Genomic DNA, 26,645 nt, shown 5'->3' with positions numbered 1-26,645 from the left:
AGAAAAGAACAGAGAAATTGTTGCGATAAACTAGGATCCTTTTTCATTCAGGACCTTTCTGGTGCCACAACAATAATGTGTTAGAGATAAGTTGCACTGGTGCTCTTCATCATTGTTCAAGGAAGGATAAAGGCCTGCTTATACTGTCCATTAATGTTACGATCTTGTTTTTCATGGAACACAGAAGACAACTGACAAAATTTAATGCATAATAGAATAGAATGTGAGACACTATAAATAGAAGAAGTAAGATTTAGGACAAAGAATAGACTAGGCAATCACACATTATAATCAGTTTAACAACACGTCTTTTTTACCTGCAGATATCTGCTGACAGGCACAGCTAGTGGACAGGGGGGAAAAAGCACACTTCTAAAATGTCACAGCCCTTGTGTCTTCCACACTACCGAAGGTCCCCTTTTCTGAAGTTCGCAAGGCCGCAGTTTGTTCATTGCTCGCCCCATCATCGCCATTGCAGCAATGCTTGGAAACTGGCCTTCAAGATCATCAGGTGGCATATTAAATTTTGGTGTTTGCTTTTCAACATTTGAAGAGCCATGGTAAATAGGGGTGCCACCTTGGCACCATCTTCCTATCCAGCTGTTAAGACTTTTTGCCGAAATAAGAGAGGCTTCTAGATTTTGTTGGTTAATCAATCTTCCATACCTTACCTGGACCTCCTTCCCCTGGTTGATCATGTCAGCTTTTCCCATGTCAAAATTAAGCTCTGAACCAAAGACGGTACATGCTCCTCCAGGTGGTGGACCATCTCCAATCTTTGATCTCTTGGAACAAGGCAAATGAGGATCCAATATACCATTTTGCAGGCGTTTGAGCCACCTGTCACTTGGCTCCGAACATACTGGTGACTCAATTAGAGCACTGGAAATTGGATTCCTCATTCTGCTTATCTGAAAAAGAACTAGATCTAGGTTCATGTTCGATGTCTTTGACATGCTCCATTCTTGCTTATTGGTGCACGATTCTTTCAGACAAGACCTGTGATTCCCTGCACTCGTGTTGAGAGTTTCGTGTCCTCCACTGCAGCTTGATACTCCTCTGATAGATGAAGTTGCTATCTGCTCAGATTTTGCCGTGTTTGGACAGCCAGAGTCCTGTGGGAAAAAAATTAAGCTGTTCACAATCACAACAATGGTAAGAATTGTAAGTTTCCAATATGAAATAGCTTTTTATGATCACTGTCTTCAAAGACCAATATGGAATGAGTGACAAGGTGTCAAGCATATAATAAGGCAAAGCTACTGTAGAATACTCTCTGGGTTATGTTTTGCATAACTTGTGTTTCTTTAATTTCAGGCATATTTTGCATTAAATAGTACTCCCTCTGTTCCAAAATGTAGGTCGTTTTGACTTTTCTAGATTCATATATTTTGCTATGTATCTAGACATATGTTATATTTAGATGCATAGCAAATACTATGAATCTAAAAAGGTCAAAACGACCTACATTTTGGAACGGAGGGAGTACCACGATATTCGCAGGATAGCACCAAGACTTGGTAAAGTTACAGAAACTAAAAAAAGGTTTGCATGAAGTTAAAAAAATAAGCATGAAGGAAAAGAAAGCTCCTGCCGTTGTGTGACCTATTTGCATGGAGTTAAATAAAGCTTTATGATTCATGGTGTTTGAGCACTGACACTTTTATGGTTGCAAACACCAAGCTGGTGTAATACCTTGTGTATTGACGTTGAAGCGAAGCCTGCAAAGAAGGAAGAAAAAGCATATCAATAAATTACAGTGGGTAAAGCTATTACAATTTTGTGTTGAGACTATTTCTCTCAGTGGTATTACGAGGCACACCTTTCGGCATAAACAAAAAAGTAAATAGGTTGTGCATTTTTCCATCCAGGTGTACCAGAAGAGCATGCTCTAATATGGATTATCCATAATAGCCTCACCTGATGCATGATGTGTGCCACCATACAAAGTATCAGTCTTAGTTGCGAACTGTTTCTGCGCTCCCAGCGAACAACTACCCATGTTGCCACAAGATCTACCTGAAGATATGGGATCATTGAAATATGCACCGTGTGATTTGGAAGGTAGTGTTAGCATTTCAAATAAGCAGGGAACTTTTTGCTTGCCATCTGTCAATATGTCCTTTGGTGGTTTCCCAAGGGCCAATGTTTCAACCCTACTCTTCATTGCCAGTGTGCTTTCAACTTTACCAGGTAGGTCGCATGATTCTGTCGACTTCGTTGCAGAAATCACTCTCTGTGCATGCAGATTCTCATGTTCACTCTGTGATAGATTACCAAAGACCATACCACGATCACTAGTTCCCACATCACCCCCTTTACTGGTGGTAGAAGCATTGATCTGTCGCATCTCACATTCTCTACCAAGCAATGAGCCATGATGTGCTACTCTCTCAAAATCTTGTTGCTTAGGGCATCCTCCTAATGCTCCTAATTTCATTTCCAGGAGTGTACCTTCAGCATTTTCGTTCTCTTTTCTGCAAGGTGCTTCCTTTGCATTCACATTAAGATTGCTAGCACAGAGCTTGTCTGTCATTGAACATGATGGATCAGTCTCATTCTTGCTGCAAGAGTTTGACTCTTCAATTGATAATTGACCTTTCAGTTTTTTCCCAGCCTGATCAAAATTGAGACCAATATGTTTATCTTGGTGAGACAGGATGCCACCTGTAGATATGCACTTACTTATATTCTCATCAGCTATTTGAAGTGGATGGAACTGATATTCCTTTGATGAAAATGCCATCACATTAGATGTAGACATGTTTACCTTCAATTTTTTCTGCTGAACAAAAGACTTATCAGGTGAAGTACCAAATGCAGTGCGCCTTGGATTAAGTATACTGTCAATCTTTCGGTTAATTTCAAACATGGGGAAGTGATCCCACTCCATTCTCAGATTGTCTGAGCTCAAAACTTTATGAGAATTCACAGATATATCTGAAAGCTTATGAAAAGAAAATCTTTCTGATACCACTGTATTAGCAGAATATAAGTTCATATTTTTTTGCATCGTGGAACTTCCAAAAGGTGTACCAACTCGATCAACATTCTTGTATTCAACTCCTTGGCAAACATTATGAGTTATGCCCCACGTCTTAGAACTAAACTGATGTGTATTCTCTGCAGATGCACCTGTATTGCGCACTCCAAGCATCAGTCTTTCAGACACTCTAGCTTTGATGAGCTCACAAGGTAAACCAAGATCTCTTTCACTCGACAGAATTTGAAACTCTTTCTCTCCAAATATTTTGGCAGGGCAATCTGACATGGTTACAGCTTCCAAGTGCAGTGCAGTTTCATAAATTTGCTTGAATGTTCTGTCAGAATGGAAAGAATGGAGATTAGCTCAAATTGAAGACTTCGCTAAAAAAGTGAAGCAATATATATGCCAAGTGAAGAAGGTACAACCAAGAGTGGAAGGCAGAGAGTATTGCAAGAATCATAACAATTACTGGCGCTAGAAATTTCACAAACAATTCTACTATAGTTCAATCTCTATTTGAATTTCCTTTAAACAAAAGACTTGTTAGAAGCGAAAAATGAAACATCAACGTTCTTTTCTTGTTTTATTCTAAAGATTCGTCGACATGTTCATTTAGTTTATCCCCCTCGCTGTGCTCGCCGCAAGGCATGGCCCTTGTGGGCATGGGCCAGGGTTCGGGGGGTTTTTCCGCGGTCGGAGAAGCCGTGGTCGCTTCCTCTTAATGAAATACGGTGGGGGCCATTTCACACCCCCCCCCAGCCATGTTTTTTTTTCATTTAGCTTATCCCTTCTGTGAATAATAAACTCATGAAATATTTTCATATCAAAAGTAAGTCAAAGACTATCTCCACTCTCCAGTTCATTCTATCATATTTTTATATATTGAATTGTAAATTGCTCTTTGCACAATATTAAACCTACACCCAACCAAACATCAAGTTGTACTATCAGAAATTGTAAAATAGTATATGCATTACCATCTTTTTTTTTGAAAATTATGCATTACCGTCTTGAATGAATCCACAACGTATCAACAATGAAACAAAAACTAGAGCTGCAGAAAGTACAAGTCATCAGCTTTAGTTCAAGAAAACAAGCTGATGGCAATATTACCAACAAAGTAGTATTAGTAGCTTCATTAAAGAATCGCACTTCAAGGAATTAATATATCAGTTAGTCAAAATACAAAGCAGAGGTGCAGAAGTGTTGTAATATCCTTGAACATGAAATTAGGACTAGCACTAACTGCGACAAATAATCTTCGCACGTTTACGAGGTTCTTATTGCAGGCAAGGCTTGCTGTCGAGTGTGTTATGCAACATCAACAAAGGACAGTGGCGAAACTTGTACATCCAAGGTACACGGTTGTCCCAAGAATCACTTGACAAAAGAGACGCCTTAATACTCACCCGAAATCCCAAAACCTCAATCCAAGAGGACTAGAAGAGAATTCTTCATTTGCTATACGAAGCAGGAGAAGTGCTTACAAAAGAAGATGCTATTAGTGCCGTCCTCAGCGAAGTTGGCATGGTAATGCTGCGGTTCGTATAATAAAGAGCCCAAAATTCAAGCAAAATCTACACAGCAAAGCGGAACAAGCAACCACTATTAAGGAGACAGAACGCAGAAGAGGAGACTTGAACTAACTCAGCGACCGCTGGCTTCTTCTCCCCAGGCACGCGCGAGATCAGCCCGGAACGCCTCCGCGGCGAGAAACAGCAACCAGCCAAGGCTTAAAAGAACCCGGCCACTCGCAGAGAAGCAGCTAGATGCAGCGCCGGCGGCGCCGGGCACCTGTCCTGCCGGCCACTTGCGCCACCACTGCCAGGAAAGAATGGATCAAGTGCCAAGCAGCCCCACTACTTTGCCAACCCGGCAACATCCCCGTCCCCATCCCGACGGCGGCCTCCGCATCCGCCGATCCGCGGGAATCAAAAGGAAAACGTGTGGGCTGAAGGCGCCGCACACAGCACGGGAGGCGGAGCGAATTTCCGCGCGGCCACCGTCACGGGGAATCCCCTCCTCCCCGGCCAGCGAAAATGAGCCAATCCTGGCGCGCGCGCGCCGTGGGGAGAGGGGGAGGCGCAGCGGACAGTGAGCCGTGGCGTATATGCGGCCGCGTCGGCCGCCGAGTAAGCTGCGGCGTCGCGTGGGTGGCCTATGGCTATGGGGCTAAAGGCCGCCATTAGTGGCGGACAAGGCGGTGCGGGGGAGCAACTGGCGTAGGGGACGTCGGAGCAGCGGGTGGTGACGTCGCGGAGTCTCAGCCAAGCGATGGGGGGGTGAAGATGATTACCGTTACCGACGCCCGACGGATACTTTCTTGGCAGTCAACGGGAAATATCTCAGGGATCGGCGTGTCTCTTCGCGTGACTGGGATTGGATTCAATGCCCCTGCAGCCACGTCACCATGGCTCTGATTGGCAGCAGACGTGGGCACCTCGAGAATTTAGAAACTATGAAAATGTTAATCGCAAGTTGAATTTTCTTTTTTGCGATTAAATCGCAAGTTGAATTTTCTTTTTTGCGATTAAATCGCAAGTTGAATTTGAGGTTGCTATTTTCCTCAGAATACGGACTTTCAGGCATATGCTAAATTTAGTCACCTCCTGTGGGCATTTGTAACTGCATGAGCTGAGAGTATGACGCAATTACAAATGAAATCGTGATCTCGGCCATGCTAAATTTGGGACTACCAACATCTTACCAACTTGCAAGCCTGTGTGAAGTTAAAAACACTTACCTCCGCACTTGGTTGTCCAAACGAAAGATGGAACGTAGCCCAGTCTCAATAGAGTTTCATAAGCATTTGTATATGTATGAAGAGTGCGAAGTGAGTTGTTTTATAGGATGTGAGACATTTCATCATGTAAAACTTTGTTTTATAGGATGTGAGAAATTTCATCATGTAAAACTCATCTTTTTGTTGCAAGTACCTGTGCAATAAAACCACAGCAGGGATCAAGCTCAGCCAATGACAGACGGCAGCTTTGGTTGGGAGCATGAATGGCTAGAGCAATTCATGACCCAACTTCTGTTACAAAAAGGCGACTTCCGCCCGTGACTGACAAGAAAATCCATTCACTACATATTGCCCATCCAATAGAATCGTCATGATCGCAGCAACTGGTAAAGGATATCTGAATTCAAAGAATTTCCCACAAAAACAAGCAACCAAAATCATGAACGTGACTGTATCACCAATTGAGTGCACCCTGACCACCATCTATTGCAAGATTCAGTAAAATTGAGACAAACCAAAACATGGCGCAAAACAGACCCTATTCTGCAGTATCCATGATCTCATGACTGAAACTACTGACAGCAAGGGTAAATTAAGCAGAGGTGCATGGGCTGATATTATGCCTTCAAACAGTCAAAAAGAAAAACTAAGATACCACAGCCATTACCCAGGACAAGACTATCAAAACAGATTCTTGATTTAGATCGAGTAGCCGAATCCAGAGATCTTAAAGATCCGGATGGTTCCATCAGTGTAACCAGCGTAGAGGGTGCTTCCATCAGCGCTCCAGCTCAAGCTTGTGCAGTACAGAATCTGCATGACAGCAGCAACAATTGTTAAGTTTCTATTCGGATAAGCATACTTCACCAAAGCGGCTTTTATTACATAGAGCATGAGATATGTTCCATCAAAACTAACAGCGTAAATATTGTCATGCTATAACAACGACATAAAAATTTTAGACTCTGATAAGAAACGGACAAAATTGGTGCAAACAGCACTAAATGTACAACTAGCAGTGAAAAGAGCATGATACAAGGAAAATATAAGCTACATATCCAGACCAAGTCCAAGAAAATAACAGGGAACTTTCAGCGCTAAATACCAATAATCTAAAATGGTGTGACAAATAAGACACAAACAAAAGGTGTCAACAAGGACATGAGGAGATTATCTTATTTCTATAGGGATGGTACAGGCAATGTAATAACATAGTATAACATGCTCCCTCCATCCCAAAAAGACTCTTTGAGGGACAAATTTTAAAAGCTAAAACAACAGTCTTTTTGGGACGGAGGGAGTAGTGGAGTACAAATTAAGAGACAGGTGGGATATCATCATACATTGAAAATCAACATTTACAGTTTGACCTGCACAAAGATACTACCAAACTACAATAGTTGAAGCAAGTAGCAGGATGTGTTCTAATAAACCAAATGTGAGTATCACCTTCAACCAAACAAGCTACATTTACAAATGGATGTCATGACACCACCAAACCTTCAAATTGTGGTATGGTTCAATCAGTACAGAAAACATCAAACTACCGACTGACAAACTATAGTTCAGAAAGTAGGGCATAATTAGCATTCCATACAGGCAATTCTTCATATAAACCCTAGGGCACGTGAATACATCATTACAGCATAACAGTCCTATACGACTAAATTGCCAATGAAACATGAACTGAACATCTCGAATCCATAATCATAAAAATAATCAGAAATCAGTCAATGGCACATGAATGAAGGCATATCAACGTGATCTACAACTACATTGATCAGGAGCAACATCAGAAATGCGCATTGACGGTTGGGAGACTAACCTGGTTCTTGCCAGCAGGGACCTCAGGCCTAAGGTCCTGCACAATGTGCTTCGATTCAAGATCCCAGATCTTGATGGAGTCCTGTGTGGCTGCGCAGAGCCAGTAGCGGTTGGGCGAGAAGCAGAGCGAGTGGATGATGGAGCCCGCGTCCAGCGTGTACAGCCTCTTGCCCTCAGTCAAGTCCCACAGCAAGGTAGCATGGTCTTTCCCTCCGGAGGCGCACAGAGAACCATCAGGACTCAGAGCGACGGCGTTGACGTACCCGCCGTGACCTTGGAGAGTGCAGCGGAGCTTGCAGTTGGTGAGGTTCCAGACCTTGACGCTGCGGTCCCAGGAGCCGGAGACGATCGTTGGCTGGTGTGTGTTGGGCGAGAAGCGGACGCACGAGACCCAGCCGGTGTGGCCCTCGCCGGCGCCGTGGTCGCCACCAATGGTGTACTTGCACTCGCCGAGCGTGTTCCACAGCTTGATGGTGCGGTCGCGGGCAGCGGACACGATCTGGCGGTTGTCGACGGAGAAGGCGACGGAGAGGACGTCCTTGTCGTGGCCGACGAAGCGGCGGGTGGTGAGGCCCGTGGAGAGGTCCCAGAGGCGGAGCTCCCCGTCCCAGGATCCCGAGAGCGCGAACTGGCCGTCGGAGCTGAGGACGACGTCTTGGACGAAGTGGGAGTGCCCGGTGAGGCGGCGGAACGGCACGCCGTAGTCGGCGGTGGTGGTGCCGTCCCCGGCGGCCTGGACGGGGTTGGAGAGGTCCCAGACCAGCAACGACTTGTCGCGGGAGGACGAGACGATGAAGGGGGAGTTGTCGATGGGCGCGGCGATCGCCGTCACGACGTCGTTGTGGCCGCGCATCACGCCGGCGAGCACCAGGGTCTCCTGCGCGCCGGCCATGGTGGGGAGGAGGGTTAGGGTTTGCAGGGGCTGCGAGTGCGAGGCGGCGGCGCTGGGGGGATGGGAAGGAAGACGGGCGGGGAAGGAGGCGTGGTGTTTTATACTCGGAGATGGCCTGCGCGTTAGGGTTTATAGCACTATAGAGATGGGCTGTGAAGTTAGTTCAGGGAGAGATCACGGATGGAGGGAGAGGAGGAAAACGAGGCTGATTTTCCAATGGGCTGGCAATATATGGGCCTCGTTATCAGAACCCATCTCTGCTCCACGTTCATGTGATATGGGCCTAAATCCCGGCAAAACATTCGAGTTATGGGCCTACAGCTCACGCACCCGTTTCAAACAAAAAAAAAACTTCTCAAGAAATATTTCTTCAAAAGAAATTTGCTGAATAAGCAAATTAAACTCTTGTACATTCAAGTAAACCGTAAACAGCATATATTTTTATATTCAGGTTATCTTTGTGAGATGAGTAGAATGATCATGGCAAGCGGTCCTTTAAAGCAAAAGGATTGATTAAATTCAAAAAATATGTGATAAACCAAACATGTTATTGGCACCTGAACTCTGCTCATTAGCCACAAGAGCACTTTCTTGGCCACGCAAATCAAACTTTCCTGGCGCCAAAAACACCAACCAGACTTTCCTGCTAAGATTGTCCTGAACAACAACTTCTTTCATCCATGTTCATCTCTCGTTGTCCGTTGAGCGGTTCCTTGCAACTCTTAGACGCCTAACAGTAACCGAAATTTAAGGCTTTAACCGGAGCAAGTTCAGCGATATACTTGGATGGTAGTGATAGAGCTCCCTACCCTACGGCTGATCAACGTCTGCGTCGATTACTTGTGCTGCTGTGGGGGTCGCCACGGCCACGTTTTTTTTTTTGGCTGAAACAAAAGGGGAGAAATCCCCTACTGACAACTACTACATATTCGGCCTTTTGTCCCGGTTCCAAACTGGGACAAAAGCCACCCCGCGGGATTCGATCCCAAGACCTCTTGCCTAGCGTATGGTTTTCTTGCCAACTCACCTAAGTAGTACATGTGACTTAGTATAGAATAATTCTTTTTGAACTATCACGTGGAGGGGCCTTTTGTCCAGGTTGGTGTTACCAACCAGGACAAAAGGGTTAAAACTTTTGTCTCGGGTGGAGCCACCAACCGGGACAAAAGGTCCCCCTTTTGTCCCGATTGGTGGCTCCACCCGGGACAAAAAGCCCTTATCTCCCGCTGGCCCCCTTTTGTCCCGGTTGGTGGCTCCTCCCGGGACAAAAGACCCTTATCCGCTGGCCCGGCTAGCCGTTGGATCCGGGACAAAAGCCATCTTTTGTTCCGGGCCCAAAGGCAGCCGGGACAAATGGTCTGTAACAAAGATATGTTCTGTAGTAGTGTGATTATATATAAATAAAAAAGGTGTTCTTACACAAAAACTCAAGAACAAAGAAAAGCATCAGAGTTGTGCACACGGCCACGGTTCATGGACGGAGGAGGCCAGGCCACACACGTATCCCATCCTCCCGTCCACGTCACGGGATGCAGAGATGTGCAGCGACAGCGATGAGTGATGATGGCTGGAAGCGAAGCATCAGGCGGTGCAGTACAACAATGGAGAGCTCCAATCCTCCTCTTCATCTGTCACCTCCATTCCGCCGAAGTGCCGATGGTGGTGTCACCGTCGCCGGGAACAGAAGAGGGGAGTTGGCTATCGAGTCCATACATCAGAGCTGAGTCGAACAGGTGTGCCAACTGCCACGTATACGCTGTGGATCATCATCAGGCCTTCGTCATGGCCTTGATCTTGATCCAAACAGATGAACAAGTGCCTCTCCGTTTCACAAGTGTCCGGCTCATGCTCATGGATTTTCACTTGCGTCTCTGACCGCGCAGGTCTAGAATCTGACGTTCTCTCTTAATATAAAAATACGTAGCTCTCCTACGTGTTCGAGAAAAAAGTCTAGAATCTGACACCGTTGTCCCCGTCCATCAATCGGTTATCAGCCTCTCCGTAGTTGTCACTCTCCAAATTCACTCTCTAAAAAAAAATATTGCTGCCTGGTCATCGAGATTCTCTTCTCTATATTCAGTTTTGCTGCACCGGTTCACTCTCTATATCTCCACTCTATACCAACTACCAGCAGACGGGCCCACAGATCATATATTTTTTTACCCCGTCGGCGTCCTCTCTCCCTCCCCGCTCTATCTCTCTCGTTCTCCTCCCCTGCTCCCCCCGCCGGCACGCCGCCCCCTCTCCTGCGCCCTCCCGCCGGCGCGCCGCCCCCTCCTGCTCCCTTCTCCTCCCTCCCTCCCACTCGACTCCGCGCCCCTCTCCGCGAGGCAGGAGCCCGCGCCGGCCAGATCCCACGCGCGGGCGGGGGTGGTGCTCGGCGCAGCCCCAGGCGACGCCGCGGGCGGAGCTCGGCGCGGCCCCCGGCTGCGCGGGACGGGCGGAGCTCGGCGCATCCTCCTCCTCCCAGCGCCCTCCCTTCCCCATCTCCCTCCCTCCCCCATCTCCCCCATCTCCCGGTAGAGGCGAGGTGAGGTGGCCATGGCGCCCGCCCTTGCCCCCTCCTCCCTCCTCGCTCTCCCATCGCGGCGGCACGTGGCGAGGTGGCCATGACGGCGCGCGGCGGGGCTCGGAGGCGGAGGCGGCGACGCCGTCGCCCCCACGCATGTCTCCGGCCATGCCGGAGACGTCCATAGCGAGGCGGCGCGGCGGAACAGGGGGCAGTGGAGCAGGGCGGAGGAGGAGAGCAGGGACCGCACGCGCCGGGCTCCCTCACGGCCGAGCTGCTCTTCCTCGCGGCCGCCCAGGAGCCCGCGAGACGGCGCCGGACTTGGGCTCCGTCCGCCCATGGAGTTCACCGCTGCCCCCGGACCTCGGCGGTCCCATGGAGCGAGCGCGCGGATCTCGGCGGCAGCGGCGGCGAGTGCACCCCGGCGGATCTCAGCGGCGGCGGCGGCGAGCGCACCTCCCCGGTGGACCCTCCCTCCTGCTGCTGCTCCGGGCGGCTTGGGGATGAGGCGAGGCGGCGTGGCCATGGCGAGCGCGCGCACAAGGCGGCGACCGCGGTGAGCAGGGCGGGGCGGACGCGCGGCGGGGCGGACGAGGAGAGGTCGGGCCGGGGAGGCAGGGCTGCCCCCGATGGCGCCGCGGGCAGAGCTCCTTCCTCGCGGGCACGACGGCGGCCAGCGGGTGCGCGCCCTTGAGCTCCGGCCATGGCCCCGCCCTCGACGGCGGCAGAGCTCGGCGCTGCTCGCCGGCCCTCCTCCCTTCTTCCTCCCTCCCTCGTTCTCCCGCGACTCGGAGGGGAGGGCCGGCCTCCCCCGCTCCGTGCCATGGCGGCCGCGGGCGCGTGCCACCCCCTCCCCTCCTCCCCTGAGCTCGGAGCGCCGCCGCCGGCCGAATCCGCGCCCTCCTCCTCATGGCCGGCGAGCCCCTCCATGGCGACGGCGGCAGGATCCCGGCAGACCCCTCCCTCCTCCCTCGCCGTGCTCGCCGCGAGTAGAGCCGGGGAGCAGAGCCGCGGGCCGCCGCGAGCCGAGCCGGGGAGCAGGGCGGGAGGCCGGGGCGCCGGCGAGGAGCCGCCGCGCTCCGCCCGCTCCTCCATCCCGCTGCGGAGATGGCTCGCCGGGGCGCCTCCGCCTCGCCATGCCCGTGGTCGCGCCTCCGCCTCGCCATGGGGGCGGGACTCCTGCTTCGGCGTCCATGGCGGCCAAGGCGGAGCAACGATTAGGAATGGACGCGGGAAGGATGAGTGGGGCCGCGCTCGGCAGGCTTACCGTCTTCGCCGTACCGCACTGGTTGTCGCGGACTGGCGTCGCCTCGCTATTTTAGCGCGTGGCTTAGCGCACGCCGCTGCGGTGATTTTTACTCCAAAAGCGAATTGGAAACGGGATACATATCCCCAGTGCGGAGAGCCTTACCAGTCACCGGAGGGGGCCACCGCGATTCCTTGGCGCGAATCGTGAGGCGGCCTCGGAATCAAGATTGTTTCCGCCCACCTGGGAGCAAGGGAGGGCCGAGCGCCGAGAGGGACCCCAGTAGGATGCCGCCCACCTGGTGCGCTTGCTTCCCCAGATCACCCTGGGTGTCTGGGAATTCAGATATCCTAGTCCCGCCTCCTTCCCTTCCCTTCATCCCTTGTCGTTTCGTAGCCGTTGGCCGTTGCCCCTGCTGCTCAGGCTCAGCTCTGCTCTCTGCTCCCTTCCTTGCTCTGCTCCTGCTCCCTTGCTCTCGCCGTGGCCTTTGCATCGCATCCGGCATCCTTGCCTTTCCTTCTTCCTCCCCTGTCCGCGGCCAGGGGCAGGCGCTAGTATAACGCGCCTCGTGCCGTGAAAAGCTCGCTCCTTTTTTCTCTCTGCCTCGGCGAGTCGGCTGGCTTCCGCTCCCCTTTGCCGTTTGCTCAGGACGCAGGTAGCCTTTTCGCACCACCTCCATGCCTCTTTGTTCTCCCTTTCTTTTCCTTTTTTTTGAGGGATTTGTTCTCCCTTTCTACCACGAGCGCGAGAGTTGAGCCAAAAGGACGGTCAAAAGGAGACCCTTTTCAGTTGTCTCGTGCCACGCTTGTGCTCCCGTGTTCGTGGATGGTAACATGAAAATTTTCCCGTGAATCGTATCGGGAGATGGTGATTGGCGAACAGCGCGTTGTCGCCTGGTTCAGATACGCGTGTTTGGTTTGGCGGTGCTTGTTCTGAACTCTGAAGAAACTCTGTTTCAGCAACGTCCCAGCGATCGCTGCCGCCGCCGCATGCCGACCACGGCTTCGCGTTGATCCGGTCTCCGGAAGCAGCTCGAGGATGGCGGACCACTTGGCGCTGATGACGGGACGGCTGCTCACGGAGTCGACGCTCCGGTCCGCCATTCACGAGTCGCTCGCCGGCGACGATCGGACCGATCCTCAAGATGTTCAGCTGGGCGTGAGCAAGGCCAAGAGTGGTGTCATGGTGGAGTGCAGAATCTGCCAGGAGGAAGGTGACGAGGCCTACATGGAGACCCCCTGCTCCTGCAAGGGCAGCTTGAAGGCAAGCTTAATTTCCTCGGCCTCTAGTTTCGGTGTTCCAGTTTGATCCTTGGCTATCATAAAGTTTGCATTGAAGTACGATTACAGATAAGATGAAATTTACATTTTTCATGCTTTTTCATGATTAGTGTGTAAGAGGCTGCTGAAATGATCGCTTAAAAAGAAAAAGGAGCCTTCATGGAATATTTCACCCTTTGATAGCATTTTTCTTAAGTTCTACCAAATTGCTAGCTGCATCAAATTTTCTTTTCATCTTTAACAAGATGCAACCAGAGGGATTTCTTGTGTTATCAGTTATTGACTTATCGTAACCAAATTGTATCTCCGAAAAGATGCCACAATTGCCATGTGATCACTAAAATCCAGACTCGACTATTTTCTTCCATTCTTTTACATCATCATGCATGCGCACCAGATCTTTGTACTGCCCTGAAGAACGGGAGTCTTACTTGAATTAGTTTGTTGCTGGCTGCAGTACGCTCACCACAGATGCGTCCAGCGGTGGTGCAACGAGAAGGGAGACACCATATGTGAGATATGCTTGCAGGTGACTCTTTCCCAAACTTCCTCATCATAACTAACTATTCTCAACAGAATTACATGAAAAGAAGCAGCTGGGTATATTTTAGCACTTTTCTTTTCATAATACAATTCAGTTTTTCATTTCACTTAAGCGGAAGTTGTCGATTTCAGTCTACGGTGCTGAATGACAGGACATGACTGTTGGCTGATTTGTTGTTTCTGCTCTTGATGCCACAGCTATTGACACCAAACTACACTGCTCCTCTGAAGTTGTTTCGGAATGGAAGGCACCTAATAAATTTCAGGTGCCACTCGATGCCCCTATACTTGATAGATGGACATTTATTTTTAGATCCGAAAGCTGATCACGCAAGGTCACCTAATAAGTAATAACTAAACTTAACCTCGTTATAGGGTCGCTGTAGAAAGACGAGAAAATCATGGTGCTAGTTACGGTCATGTCTCGGATCAAGCTGATAGCGTATCAAGCTTTTATTCTCAAAGTTCCAACACGAAAGGCGTCATGTATTGCCGAGTATTTGCCATTGCTGTAAGTGTCACAAAGCACATTTTTTTTTACTTTGGGATGACTCTTCATTCTGCAGCCACCATGTTTTATTTAACATGCCTGCAGTTAATGATTTTGTTGGTGCTCCGTGACGCAATCTTGCTTATACTCCGCAGCCATGAAGTGTGCTCAATGGAGCTAATCACTGTAAGGCACTGAAGTCTGAAATCTCATACGTGTCTCACTATCTTCCTAATCCCAAATTATATGCATACTGGAGACCTGAACTGTGCAAATCACTCTGCCGGTACAGCTGCTGATGTTCAGAACGGCTGGAATTGTCATACCTGTCTACATCATCTTGATATCAGTTAGCACATTGCTTCATCGGTGCAATCAGCGGCAGGTCTGTGGAATTCAGGCGCATTTTAATTTGCATTCAAATTCTAGATTGATTAACAATGTGTAATTTCATGAGAAATGCAGGCTGTGCACGAGACGCCGGTTTCAGAACCTCGTGGAGCAGGGGGTTTGCAGCCAGTGCCGCCTCAACAGCAACAGCATATCATCATCAACATCCGGTAGGAAGCTGCACGGCGATTCATAATCAAGCAGGCTCTGTAAATATCTGAGAAAAGTTTGGGCTTCAGGCTAGTCACGATAGGATTCAGAATCAGAAGATACAAAATCATTAAATCATTGTGATTGACTGTGTGATGGTTAATAGTAGTTTCTGTGCACAAAAGAATTCTATGGTACAGCCGCTCAACTTCACAAAGCCATGAAGATGAAGTTGGCTGGTGCCTGTAATGTGAAACAATGTAGGAAAATTGAGTAAAACATGTACATGCATTCATGACATGCTCCGCAGCCATGAAGTGTGTTCAATGGCTCTGTAAATATCTGAGAAAAGTTTGAGCTCCAGGCTTGTTACGATAGGATTCAGAAGATACAAAATCATTGTGATTGATGGTGCGATGGTTAATAGTAGTTTCTGTGTACAAAAGAATTCTATGGTACAGCCACTCAACTTCACAAAGTCATGAAGATGAAGTTGGCTGGTGCCTGTAATGTGAAACAATGTAGGAAAATTGAGTAAAACATGTACATGCATTCATGACAAAGCTGGCTTGTCCAACTATTTGCTTTATCCATTTACCCACCCACACAAATTTCAACTCACCTAACTCGTTAACCCCTACGAAAATTATATCTTCTTTCTTATGTACATGTTTTCTTTTAAGTTCAAAAATTTGTAGAGTGTTTAACTTCAAAAAAAAATGTAGAGTGATATATGTGAATATGTCATTGTACTCTACGTCACAGATACATATCGGGTGCTTCCATAAGTTGCAGCGGAAGCATCTGATATTTGTTTAAACATCAAGCTATGAAATTTTATGGAAAATTCTTCAATTTTATTTTCAAACGTTTGGTTTAACGTCATCAATCACTCGATACACTTACGTGATTGCGTTCCGCCCCGACTTAGACACGGAGAAACATTGCGAACTCAAAATAGAGCGCCCATATCTCGTCTTAGTCCATGTCTGTCCCTCCTGTCCGTGCCCACAAAGCTGGTCCTTTTTATATTCACCCCAACACGCACAGAGCATCCAAATCTCCATCAAATAAAAGGCGAATCAATATAGGCCTCGCCTTCGACAGGTCAAACCCCCGCACCCTGCCAACCTCTACGCGTACAAAAATTGAGATAGAATAACTGATAAAAAGAAGAATTGAGACGCCACCAAGCTCGCCGCGGAATCAGCTTCGCGATTCACAAATTAAAGTACGAACACAAATTGGTTTATCATCGCATTGTTAGCTCCTCTCCTCGTCCTCGGCAACAGAAATTGTTGTGGGGTTCTAGGGGTACCCACAGCCGGGTGGCGGAACGCACCCGCCTATTCCCAGTGAGGGAGTACTCGAGGAAGTACTAGGCTATGGGGCTGGATCTACGCTGAGACAAGGACTCAAGAACACACGATTTAGAGTGGTTCGGGCCGCCGGAGCGAAATACCCTACGTCCACTGGGAGATGTATTGTTCTTGGTGGTGTGTATGAACCTATCCTCTGCTGGCCTTGGCTCTTGCCCAGCCTGAGGTTTTCTAGCGGCGCCCCCTCCTTTTATAGATCAAGGGGGAGCGGATACATAGAACGTTGATACCCGACAGGTGGGCCCAACGTGACTCTGGCTACAGTGGTAGCGAATCTCTCCTCCGATATGCGTACTGCTGCTCCTCTGACTCAGGGGGGGTCTTCCCTTGTCCCATCAGCGAGGCGCCCGTTGGAGTAGCGTAGCTTGCGGCGTGGCCTGCTGAGGCTATTATGTAGCGTCATAATGGGCGAGGCCGAGCCGTCGTATCCATCTGTCACGGCAGGCTGGCAGATGCGGTATGGGCGGCGCCAGCGACTTCACTGCCTTGGTAATACGCGACCAATAGTGTCCCCTGGTCAATGAAACGCCTCAGCTTCTGTCATATCAATGCAGACGCCTTAGTGAGGGGTCCGGTTACTATACAGGGGGTCCGGGACCCCATGAGGGGTCCGGGACCCTGCGGGGGTCCGGTCTCCTTGGGAGGTCCGGAGCCCCGGCTGCTCGCGCACGAGTTTCTGCCTCTTCCGGGACACGTGGTGTCTCCGGACCTTTCCCAACTGTGGAACGGTCCGGGCCGCTGCTGGGAGAACAGGACTCCGGACCGCAGGGGTCCGGCTGTTTGGATGTAGTTAAGGATAACTACAAGATCCTTACCTAGACACAGCAAGAGGGGGTACCCCAGTCCTGGGTACCGACAGAAATAAAGCCAGGACTTGGTTGATGCCGGAAGGTCATCTCTTGCCAAGCTTTGAATTTCCTCACATTTCTTGCTTAGTGTGTGTTTGGTTGGTGGGATGGCTTGGAACAGAACGGAGCGGCTCCATTTCTGAAGTTGTTTGATTGGAGAGCGAGAGAACAGAGTGGCTCTAGACGAAGAATATTCCATATAGATTCGGGATAAGCTCGTTCCGTGAAATCGGTCTAACGAGTTCGCTCCACTTTTACGCCATCTTTCTTGCTCCATGCACTGTCCATGGCTAACCACTTTATTCACTGGCACATGACTTCGATTCGCTAGCTCGTGACTTCAATTTGGTAGCCGGTGCTTCGATTCGGCTGCAGCAAGCAAGCAAGCAGCAAGCAAAGCGCTCGTCCGTAGCAACGAAGGAGGCTGGTCGCGCGGCCGCAGCGGCGCGCGGAGCCGACGGCGAGGTTGCAGGTGCGGGCGGCAGCGGGCGCGCGGGGCCGGGCGAGTACGCGGCAGCGGCAGGCAAGCCATGCAGGTAGCCGTAGCCCGTAGCCAGCGACCGCAACGAGGAAGAAGATGCCTCTATTTCACCGACAGGTGGACCCAGAAGTAACGGAGCTCGTCGGACCGTGAGCTATCATATACCTATCTCTCCAACCAAACACAAAAATGGAACCGCACCAACCCTCCAACCAAACATAAGATGGAACCATTCCATTCCTAATTTAGGAATGGATCTGTGACATCACAGAAAAAAATTTACTAATTAAATCACACGCTAAGTTATTTTCAAAATTTATTTTTCATCGTTGAGCTCAAACCCTAATTCCTCCCCAGAGTTTTCCGCCGTCCCGACACCCGACTTCATTCATCGTTCCACCCTTTTTCCGCTAATCGTACTTCTCTCTTTTTCCTCGCCGCTGTCCCATCCCGCGCCGCTCGACCGCCGGTGGGCCACGCGCGACCGATCGCCGCGGTCGGCGCCGACGCATCTCCCCCTTTCTCTTTTTCCTCTCCCCTTTTCTTTTTCTTTTTCCCTTTTTCCCATTTTCTTATATTTTCTCCATTTCTTTTTCCCTTTTCCCTTTTTCTTTTCTCCCTTTTCTTTTTTTCTCTTTTCTCTCTTTCTCTTTTCTCTCCCTCTCCTTCCTTCCTTCCTTCCCTCTCTCCTCCCCGAGCACGGCTCGGCCCGGCCTGCCCCGGCCCCCTTCCTCCCCTGTTGCGCACGCCCGGCCACGCCGCCCCTCCTCCACGCTCGGCCCGCCGCCGCACCTGGCTCACGCGGACGCGCGCGCCCAGCGGCCGCCTGCCCGCACGCTCCACCCCCGGCCTCCCCTCCCTGGCCGAGCGACGCGCAACGCCAAGCCGGCCCGTGCGCACGCGTGCGTGGGCACGCGCTCGCCGCGCCGCGGCGCACGGAGCCGCACTCTACCACGGCACCGGCCGCCAGCGCGCAGCCGTGCCAAGCCAACTCCCCGTGCGCACGCACCGCCCCCGCCCTTCCCCGCTCGCGCGTGCACCGCGTGCCGCACCGCCGGTCGCGCGCAGCATCCCGCCCTCGCCGCTCGCGCCATCACCCCTGTGCACGCACAGCATCTCCCCCACGAGCTCGACGACGCCCTCGACGCCATCGCCGCACACCGCGTCACGACACAAGCGGACGGCCGAACGCCATTAATGGCGCTCCGCGCCGCTCGCCGGCCTCCACCTACACCCGGACTCGCCACCGCCTCTCCTCAGCTATAAAGCGACCCCCTCCCGCGCCGTCTTCCGCTCCATAAGCCACCACAGCCACCCCAGCCCCTCACCGCCTCTTTCCTTGCCCTGCAGCGCCGCCACGCCAAGCTCCAGAGACCGTCGCCGCCCTCTCCCGTCGTCCCGCCTCTGCGCGTCACCCCTGCCCTAGGTGAGCGGGGTAATCGACTCCACAGAGTCCCCCGGTGCTCTCCCCCACCTCCATGACCGCCACCACGCCTCTGAGCCGCCGGCCGTCGTGGCTAGGCCACCTCGGGCCGATTCCAGCTGAGCCGCGACCGGGGACCGAGCCCTCCCTCCTCCCTCTCCTTTTTCCCTCACCCCGGGGCCGCCCTCGCGCCCTGAGCCGCCGGCCCAGGCTGCCGCCGGCGAGCCACCTTCCCTCCCTTGTTTCTCAGCGCGAGGGGAGGAAGAAGACAGGGCAAAAATGCCCTTACCCCCCTGCCCTTTGTTGTTTGTTGTTTTTATTTAAGAGCCCCTCCACCTTTTAACCATTTTGCAAAATAAACCCTTCCTTCTATTATATTTCAAATAAACCCTTCCACCTTATAGAACTAATTCTAATTGAGCCCCTACCTTTTCCAAATTAACCCAAACCTTCCCTGAAATTGTAATCAAGTCCTTCCACTAATTACAAACGGGTCCCTGGACCATTATTTAACTCCTAAACCTTTACACGACCTATCACTTTATGCGCCAAACCATCTCCGTTCGGCCCGAAACTTTACCACGCCGTTTCTAATATAGTGTTGGACCGTACCATTAAGAAACCGTCCAAAAATATTACTCCTACCTCCATATCTTAATTATTTCCGAATCGAGCTCAACGATAAAACTTTTATTTCTTTTTCTTGATTGTGTGTTTGTTTGTATGCGCCGTAGATCACGGTGTGAACGAGGAAGAGCCCGTTGACGTGCAGTACTGCGAGCAAGCGAACGAGGACCAGTTCCGCGACCCCGAGCCCGAATGACAGTGCTTCGACCAGGACCTCCCCGAAGGCTTCGAAGACGGCAAGTTCAATCCCGCCCTTTGATGCATGTTTTGTCCTAGTTTTTATAAACACAACCTATTGGCCTGTTTTATAAAATTTGCATATGTTTTGCCTACTGAAAACACGGTTGGATAGCCACCCCTTGATTTGTTATAACCATTCCTTGACCACCTAGATTAATGTCTGAATGTGTTGTTTGGACGTTAATCACTGCTAGAACGCTACGCTTAGGACCTTAAATTCAATACAATTTGTTTTATAAAGAAAAGGTGGGTGTGTGTGGGAAGGGATAAAAGTGGAATTTTCGAAAGACAAGATTAGACGGGATGGATGACATTTCTGTGTGATTTGCCGTTTGGTGTGCTCGTGCCTGTGTGGCAGGGCAAGGAAGGGAGATATCCATCTTGTCACCACTAAGGACCGAGTTGATGTGTCATCTCACCTAACTCCACTATCGTGCAAACCACTCGACCGTTGTATGGGCAACGGCTTAGCATAAACCCCACTAGTTAGTCTGATAGCCATCAGGAGAGCTGAGAGCAACAGGTGATCAAGGAGAAGGGATTAGCTCTGTGTGACTTATGCCCCTGTTAGAACCTCTGTGATAGGTCGATAACCCCTTGGTGCATCCCGTGATGGCTAGTCAGGTTTAGTTAAGGTGGGTAATGGCTTTGTTGGGATCTGCACCGACACTAAGGTGATCGAGTTGCGGTACCCCGCTTGTGGGTAAAGTTGCACACCTCTGCAGAGTTAGAATCTATTCGAATAGTCGTGCCCACGGTACTGGGCGAGTTACGGTGTGGTCACATAACTAGTGTTTATCTTAGGATGGGTTGGCGTGAGTTGTTTTGAAAATGTGTCCGGCAGTTGTGCCGTGTGCTACGGCGGATGAGGAGTCCGGTAGCAGCTTAAAACTTGGATCCTGTGTGGATCAACCCATCGTGTTACTCAGTACAAGAAAACTGGTTTTGGAAAATGCTTTCTTTCAAATGAACCCCTGCATAAAATATTGCTTTCCGCAAAACAAACCCTAGTCTTATCCTTGAATTACCTTGTGCATTATATTCTGTTTATACCCCCTCCGTGGGTGTGGTTGGACTTGCTGAGTACGTTTGTACTCACCCCATTCTTTATTTTTACAGAAGAAGATCCAGCCTTTGTTCCTGACGACACTGATGAAGCGTCCCCTCATAAGAGAAGACTTAAATGTGATACAAAACACCAGTCCCAGGAGGCTGATGCCACATTTATTACATTAGATGGTTCAAAACCGTACAAACCTTAGAGGACACTCGATACAGATAATAATAATAAGTAACCAAGCTACGACATAGCACCAGACCGCAAACCACGTGGGGTCTAGCACGGGCTCAGAGTATTGCGACAGCAAAGGCATCTCGAACAGGGCCGATTCCACATGCAAGGTTGGGTGTAGAACGATAACCCTACTCAGCGTCGTCTGGCACGAAGTCTGGGTCTTCTTCTGTAAAAAGTAAGAGTGGGGTGAGTACAAACGTACTCAGCAAGTCCAACCACACCCACGGAGGGGGTTATATCAGAATAATATGCATAGGTAAACCATGGATAAGGTTACGGTTTAAATTACAGAAAAACGATACTTTATGCAGGGGTTCATTTAACAGAAAACTTTTTTAGAAAAATCAGTTTTTGTAGTAACACAGAGTTCAAGTTTTAAACTGCTACCGGACTCCCCGTCCGTCGTAGCACACGGCACAACTGCCGGACACAATTCCAAAACAACTCACACCAGCCCATCCCAATGAAACACTAGTTATGTGACCACACCGTAACTCGCCCAATACCGTGGGCACGGCTATTCGAATAGTTTTTTTTAACTCTACAGAGGTGTGCAACTTTACCCACAAGCGGGGTACCGCAACTCGATCATCTTAGTGTCGGTGCAGATCCCAACAAAGCCATTACCCACCTTAGCTAGACCTAACTAGCCATCACGGGATGCACCAAGGGGTCATCGACCTTTCACCTAGGTTTAACCGGGCATAAGTCACTCGGGGCTTATCCCTTTTCCTTAGTCACCCGTTGCTCTCAGCTCTCCTGATAGCTATCAGACTAACTAGTGGGATTTATGCTAAGCCGTTGCCCATACAACGGTCGAGTGGTTTGCACGAAAGTGGAGTTAGGTGAGTTGACACACCAACTCGGTCCTTAGACACGACAAGATGGATATCTCCCTTCTCTGCCCTGCCACATTGGCGCGAGCACACCAAATGGCAAATCCGTAGAAATGCCATCCATCCCGTCTAAACTTTCACTGTGTTGGAGAAAGCTGAAGTAGCCGGCTTGTTCTTGGCATAGGGGCAATCGACGATGAAGTGACCCGTCTCACGGCAGTTGAAGCAGGCCCTCACGTTGCTGTTGTTGTTGGTGACTTGGCTCGCATTACTCTGTGGGGCCCTCATGGTGTTCTGGCTTCTGGGTTGTGTGTTAGGGGCCCGTGGTCCTATTGCTTGAGACTGAGTTCTATACTGCATTGGGGCTTGGGAGCTTGGTGCATTGTAGCTGAAGCTTCTGGCCTTCTGGGAACGATCCTGCTGGCGGGCCTTGCTCTCCAGGAACTTGCGCTTGTTATCTTTTCTTTCATCACTCTTGGCCTTCTCGGTGAGGATTGCTTTGTTCATCAAGGTGTTGAAGTCAGGATAGATCTGAGGGGTGAGCAGGGTCCTGAGTTCTGGGTTTAGTCCCTTCTTGAACATATCCTGCTTCTTCTCGTCGTCGTTCACTTCTTCTGGTGCATAGCGAACCAGTTCCATAAACTGGTGGGTATACTCTTCCACCGACATATTCCCCTGCTGAAGTGCTCGGAATTCATCTGCCTTGTGCTTCATGGTGGCCGAGGGGATGTGATAACGGCGGAACTCCCTCACGAATTCATTCCAGGTGATGGTGGAGGCATCTCTGGCAGCAGCGCAGTAATTTTCCCACCAGGCTAAGGCAGTCCCGGTAAGTTGATGTGCTGCCAGAAGGACTTTATCTCGATCCTGGCACCCAAACGGCTCGAGCTTCCTCTGGATCACGCGGAGCCAATCATCTGCATCCAAGGGGTTGCTGGATCCGGCAAAAGTGGGTGGCTTGGCCCTCAGAAAAGCTGTCAGCTTGTCATTAAAGGTCTGCTCTCGTGGCTGCCTGTTCACTATGGCATTGGCCAGTGTCTCCAGTATGAGAGTCTGGTTATGGATTATTTGTGCCAGGTCCGTGAAGGGTGGTGGTGGTGGTGGTGGCAGCTGTGCATCATGATTTTCTCCTCTGCCCTGACTCACTTCTTGTTCTTCCTGAGGATGGTTTTGCCCGTTAGGACGTACTCCTGCATCAGCGGCTGCAGGGTCCCTGACACGGGAGGCCCTCGTAACGCTTCGGGAAACCATCTGTAGAACAAGTGGGTTAGGGTTAAGATTAGGTGATGTTTAAGTTGTTTAATGCGTAAAAAGGCAGAATCAACCTTCCGCCGAAAGGCACACACAACAAGCACACAACAAGGCAAACAAGCAACTTTATTAAAGCGCGGGGACACGACTAGAACGCGTACTATACGTCCAGGTACAAGTTCATACTAGGGGTACAACTCAAACCGAAAGGGCTAGAGGGGTACAACACTGGGGTAGGGTCGGACATTCTACTCACGGGGTGAGCCTTCTTCTGGGGCGGGGTGTGCGAGTAGTCCTTGCTCGCCGTCCTCTAAGTCCCCGTTCTCTTGGGGTTGCGTAGCAGCTTCTCCTTCTCCGACAGCAGTAGACCCTTCGGGGTTCTCGGGTGGTGCTTGAGGACTTCCAAAGAGCGTTCCCCTTCCTATGACGGGTGTCCCGAGAAGAACATGGTCTTCTCCGATGGCCGGAACTGGGGTTCCACTTCTGGTCCATTCTTGCATGCGCCAGTCTCGGGCTTGTCTGAGGCTCTCCTGTGCAACTGCCTCACTGCTAATTGCGGCTGCAGCTCTTGCCTCGGCTTGAGCTGCTCGGACCTGTTGGAGCCTCACCGCGAGCTCAGCTTGCTCAGCACGATGGGTCTGCTCCCTCAGCAGGTGGGCTTGTTCATCGAAGAGCTGATCCAAAGCGGCTAGGTAGTTAGCCACTTGATACAGAGGGCCCTCTTCATGGTGGCGCCGTTCCAGGCTTCTCATGCGAGCTTCCCAAACTAGGGTTCTGATGGCCGGCGGAAAGAACCTCATCGGTGTGGGGGTTAGGTGCTCTTCGAAAATCCGGCACAGGTAGCGGAGTGTCTTTCTGATGGCCAAGGGATAGGTGTCTCGGTGCCTAAATCCCGTAGCGGTCACTCGCCATGACTGGATGTCGGGGTAGCGGTCACTTCTGGCGATGACTATGATCACCCTGCAGCGGAGCGTACCATGGTGCTCGTACTCTCTGCTGTAGTACCTTGGGCGTTCCGTGACGCCAAGGTTTTCCAGGGCATTGATCAACAGGCTGGGGAGGCCAGGTGCAGCTTGGCAGTCGCCCTGGGTCCATCCTTCCTCAGCCATCTGAAAACAAAGATAGGGTGAAAAACTTGCACAATTAATTGGGGTACACAAAGGGAGTAGGTGATATTTATTATTATTACAACATGGTGGGGTACAGACTTCATGGATACACGATTATTAGGGCAAGGTTCCAGCTTGGGGTGCTACTCCTATCATGGGGATTCTTCCTCACTCCGAATGGGGCGCTTCTTCAGTGGGAGGCACTGTTCTATGGTGTCATCGGTCTGAGTACCCTTATCCCAATGGGTTTCCTCGGGCTCTTCTTCTTCGGTCTGAGTGCCTACATCCCAGTGAGTCTCTACGGGGTCTTCCTCTTCATCTTCCTCTATCCATCCACCTATTCCCCAGCGAGCCTCGTACCTCTGCATCCGAGCTTGGAGAGCGGCTAGCGAATTCTCGGCACGTGTGGCCCTTGCCCGCTGCTCTTCCAGCTCTGCCTCTTTTTCTTCCATTTGGACTTGGAGGGCGGCTAGGGAATACTCGGCGTGCACGGTTCTTGTCCGTTGTTCATCCAGCTCCTGGGTTGCCTTTTCTGCTCTGTGGACTTGTTGCTTTAGTTGTGCTGCTTGCTCGCGGTAGAGCTCATCCAGGCCGGTGAGGTAGATGGACAGGTGGGATACTGTGTCTTCTAGGTCTTTTTCTTCTCTTCCGAGTCCTCTCATCCGGGCGATCCAGGTGCGTCCTCTTCCTTCAGTTGGCGGGAAGAATCCCATAGGAGTCCGCTGAAGGTGATGTTTGTAGATCATTTGGAGCCGTCGCAGGGCTTTACGAGCGGCTTTCCGATAGGTATCCGGGAAGCGAAATCCAGTGGTGGAGATGAACCAAGGGTCCACATCAGGGTAGCGGGTGCTTCTTGCTATGAAGATCATCAGGTCACACCGAAGAGTGCCCTTGGAGTCGTACTCCCGATAGAGAAACTCTGGTGGATCCACAACTCTGATTCGTTCCAGGCTGAGTATCAACAACTTTGGAAGGCCGGGCTCTGCGTGACAGATTCCGCCAATCCATCCATTGTCAGCCATCTGGAACAGGGCAAGAACCAAAGGTAAGTGTTTGTGTCAAGAAAGGGTTATGGATAGAAAAGTCCTAAGGTAAAGGATCTGAAAACGGATTTCGCTCCTAGGGTCACGTCCTACGGCCAACCTACGGCTCTGATACCACCTGAAGCGTCCCCTCATAAGAGAAGACTTAAATGTGATACAAAACACCAGTCCCATGAGGCTGATGCCACATTTATTACATTGGATGGTTCAAAACCGTACAAACCTTGGAGGATACTCGATACAGATAATAATAATAAGTAACCAAGCTACGACATAGCACCAGACCGCAAACCACATGGGGTCTAGCACGGGCTCAGACTATTGCGACAGCAAAGGCATCTCGAACAGGGCCGATTCCACATGCAAGGTTGGGTGTAGAACAATAACCCTACTCAGCGTCGTCTGGCACGAAGTCTGGGTCTTCTTCTGTAAAAAGTAAGAGTGGGGTGAGTACAAACGTACTCAGCAAGTCCAACCACACCCACGGAGGGGGTTATATCAGAATAATATGCATAGGTAAACCAAGGATAAGGTTACGGTTTAAATTACAGAAAAACGATACTTTATGCAGGGGTTCATTTAACAGAAAACCTTTTTGTAGAAAAACCTTAGTGTCGGTGCAGATCCCAACAAAGCCATTACCCACCTTAGCTAGACCTGACTAGCCATCACGGGATGCACCAAGGGGTCATCGACCTTTCACCTAGGTTTAACCGGGCATAAGTCACTCGGGGCTTATCCCTTTTCCTTAGTCACCCGTTGCTCTCAGCTCTCCTGATGGCTATCAGACTAACTAGTGGGATTTATGCTAAGTCGTTGCCCATACAACGGTCGAGTGGTTTGCACGAAAGTGGAGTTAGGTGAGTTGACACACCAACTCGGTCCTTAGACACGACAAGATGGATATCTCCCTTCTCTGCCCTGCCACATTGGCGCGAGCACACCAAATGGCAAATCCGTAGAAATGCCATCCATCCCGTCTAAACTTTCTTTACAAAAACACCACATTTATCCCATCCCATACGCACACATTTTCTTTATAAAATAAATAGTATTATGAG

The 26,645-nt window shown here is 50.3% G+C and overlaps 4 protein-coding genes across 10 annotated transcripts; 2 read left to right on the top strand and 2 right to left on the bottom strand.

The window, feature by feature from the left end:
• Positions 1-127: 127 nt before the first annotated feature.
• Positions 128-5,241, bottom strand: LOC120707654. 6 transcript variants are annotated; one of them, XM_039992608.1, is made up of 4 exons: positions 4,396-5,241; positions 1,921-3,320; positions 1,660-1,721; positions 128-1,115 (listed from the first exon to the last, which is right to left on the bottom strand). In XM_039992608.1, the coding sequence occupies exons 2-4, from the start codon at positions 3,269-3,271 to the stop codon at positions 381-383; spliced, it is 2,148 nt and encodes a 715-aa protein (XP_039848542.1). In that variant the 5' UTR covers positions 3,272-3,320; positions 4,396-5,241; the 3' UTR covers positions 128-380. The 6 variants fall into 6 exon arrangements, with proteins under 6 accessions (XP_039848542.1, XP_039848543.1, XP_039848544.1 ...); XM_039992609.1 differs by having other exon boundaries at positions 4,474-5,241; XM_039992610.1 differs by having other exon boundaries at positions 1,921-2,031; positions 2,062-5,240.
• An 886-nt stretch (positions 5,242-6,127) lies between these two features.
• On the bottom strand, positions 6,128-8,546 carry LOC120707656 (guanine nucleotide-binding protein subunit beta-like protein A). Its single transcript, XM_039992613.1, has 2 exons — positions 7,555-8,546; positions 6,128-6,542 (listed from the first exon to the last, which is right to left on the bottom strand). The coding sequence occupies exons 1-2, from the start codon at positions 8,443-8,445 to the stop codon at positions 6,429-6,431; spliced, it is 1,005 nt and encodes a 334-aa protein (XP_039848547.1). The 5' UTR covers positions 8,446-8,546; the 3' UTR covers positions 6,128-6,428.
• A 3,003-nt stretch (positions 8,547-11,549) lies between these two features.
• Positions 11,550-12,330, top strand: LOC120707653 (formin-like protein 5). Its single transcript, XM_039992606.1, has one exon. The coding sequence runs from the start codon at positions 11,584-11,586 to the stop codon at positions 12,274-12,276; it is 693 nt and encodes a 230-aa protein (XP_039848540.1). The 5' UTR covers positions 11,550-11,583; the 3' UTR covers positions 12,277-12,330.
• Positions 12,331-12,409: 79 nt separating this feature from the next.
• LOC120707652 lies at positions 12,410-15,425 on the top strand. 2 transcript variants are annotated; one of them, XM_039992605.1, is made up of 8 exons: positions 12,410-12,855; positions 13,160-13,463; positions 13,938-14,009; positions 14,222-14,289; positions 14,399-14,534; positions 14,619-14,699; positions 14,806-14,898; positions 14,979-15,425. In XM_039992605.1, the coding sequence occupies exons 2-8, from the start codon at positions 13,239-13,241 to the stop codon at positions 15,075-15,077; spliced, it is 774 nt and encodes a 257-aa protein (XP_039848539.1). In that variant the 5' UTR covers positions 12,410-12,855; positions 13,160-13,238; the 3' UTR covers positions 15,078-15,425. The 2 variants fall into 2 exon arrangements, with proteins under 2 accessions (XP_039848539.1, XP_039848538.1); XM_039992604.1 differs by having other exon boundaries at positions 12,410-13,463.
• The last annotated feature ends 11,220 nt before the right edge of the window (positions 15,426-26,645 follow it).

Source organism: Panicum virgatum, chromosome 5K, assembly GCF_016808335.1.
Source record: "Panicum virgatum strain AP13 chromosome 5K, P.virgatum_v5, whole genome shotgun sequence".
In the NCBI taxonomy this organism is placed as follows: domain Eukaryota; kingdom Viridiplantae; phylum Streptophyta; class Magnoliopsida; order Poales; family Poaceae; genus Panicum; species Panicum virgatum.
Note: the sequence above shows the minus strand (reverse complement) of the source record. Positions and strands in the feature narration are given on the sequence as shown.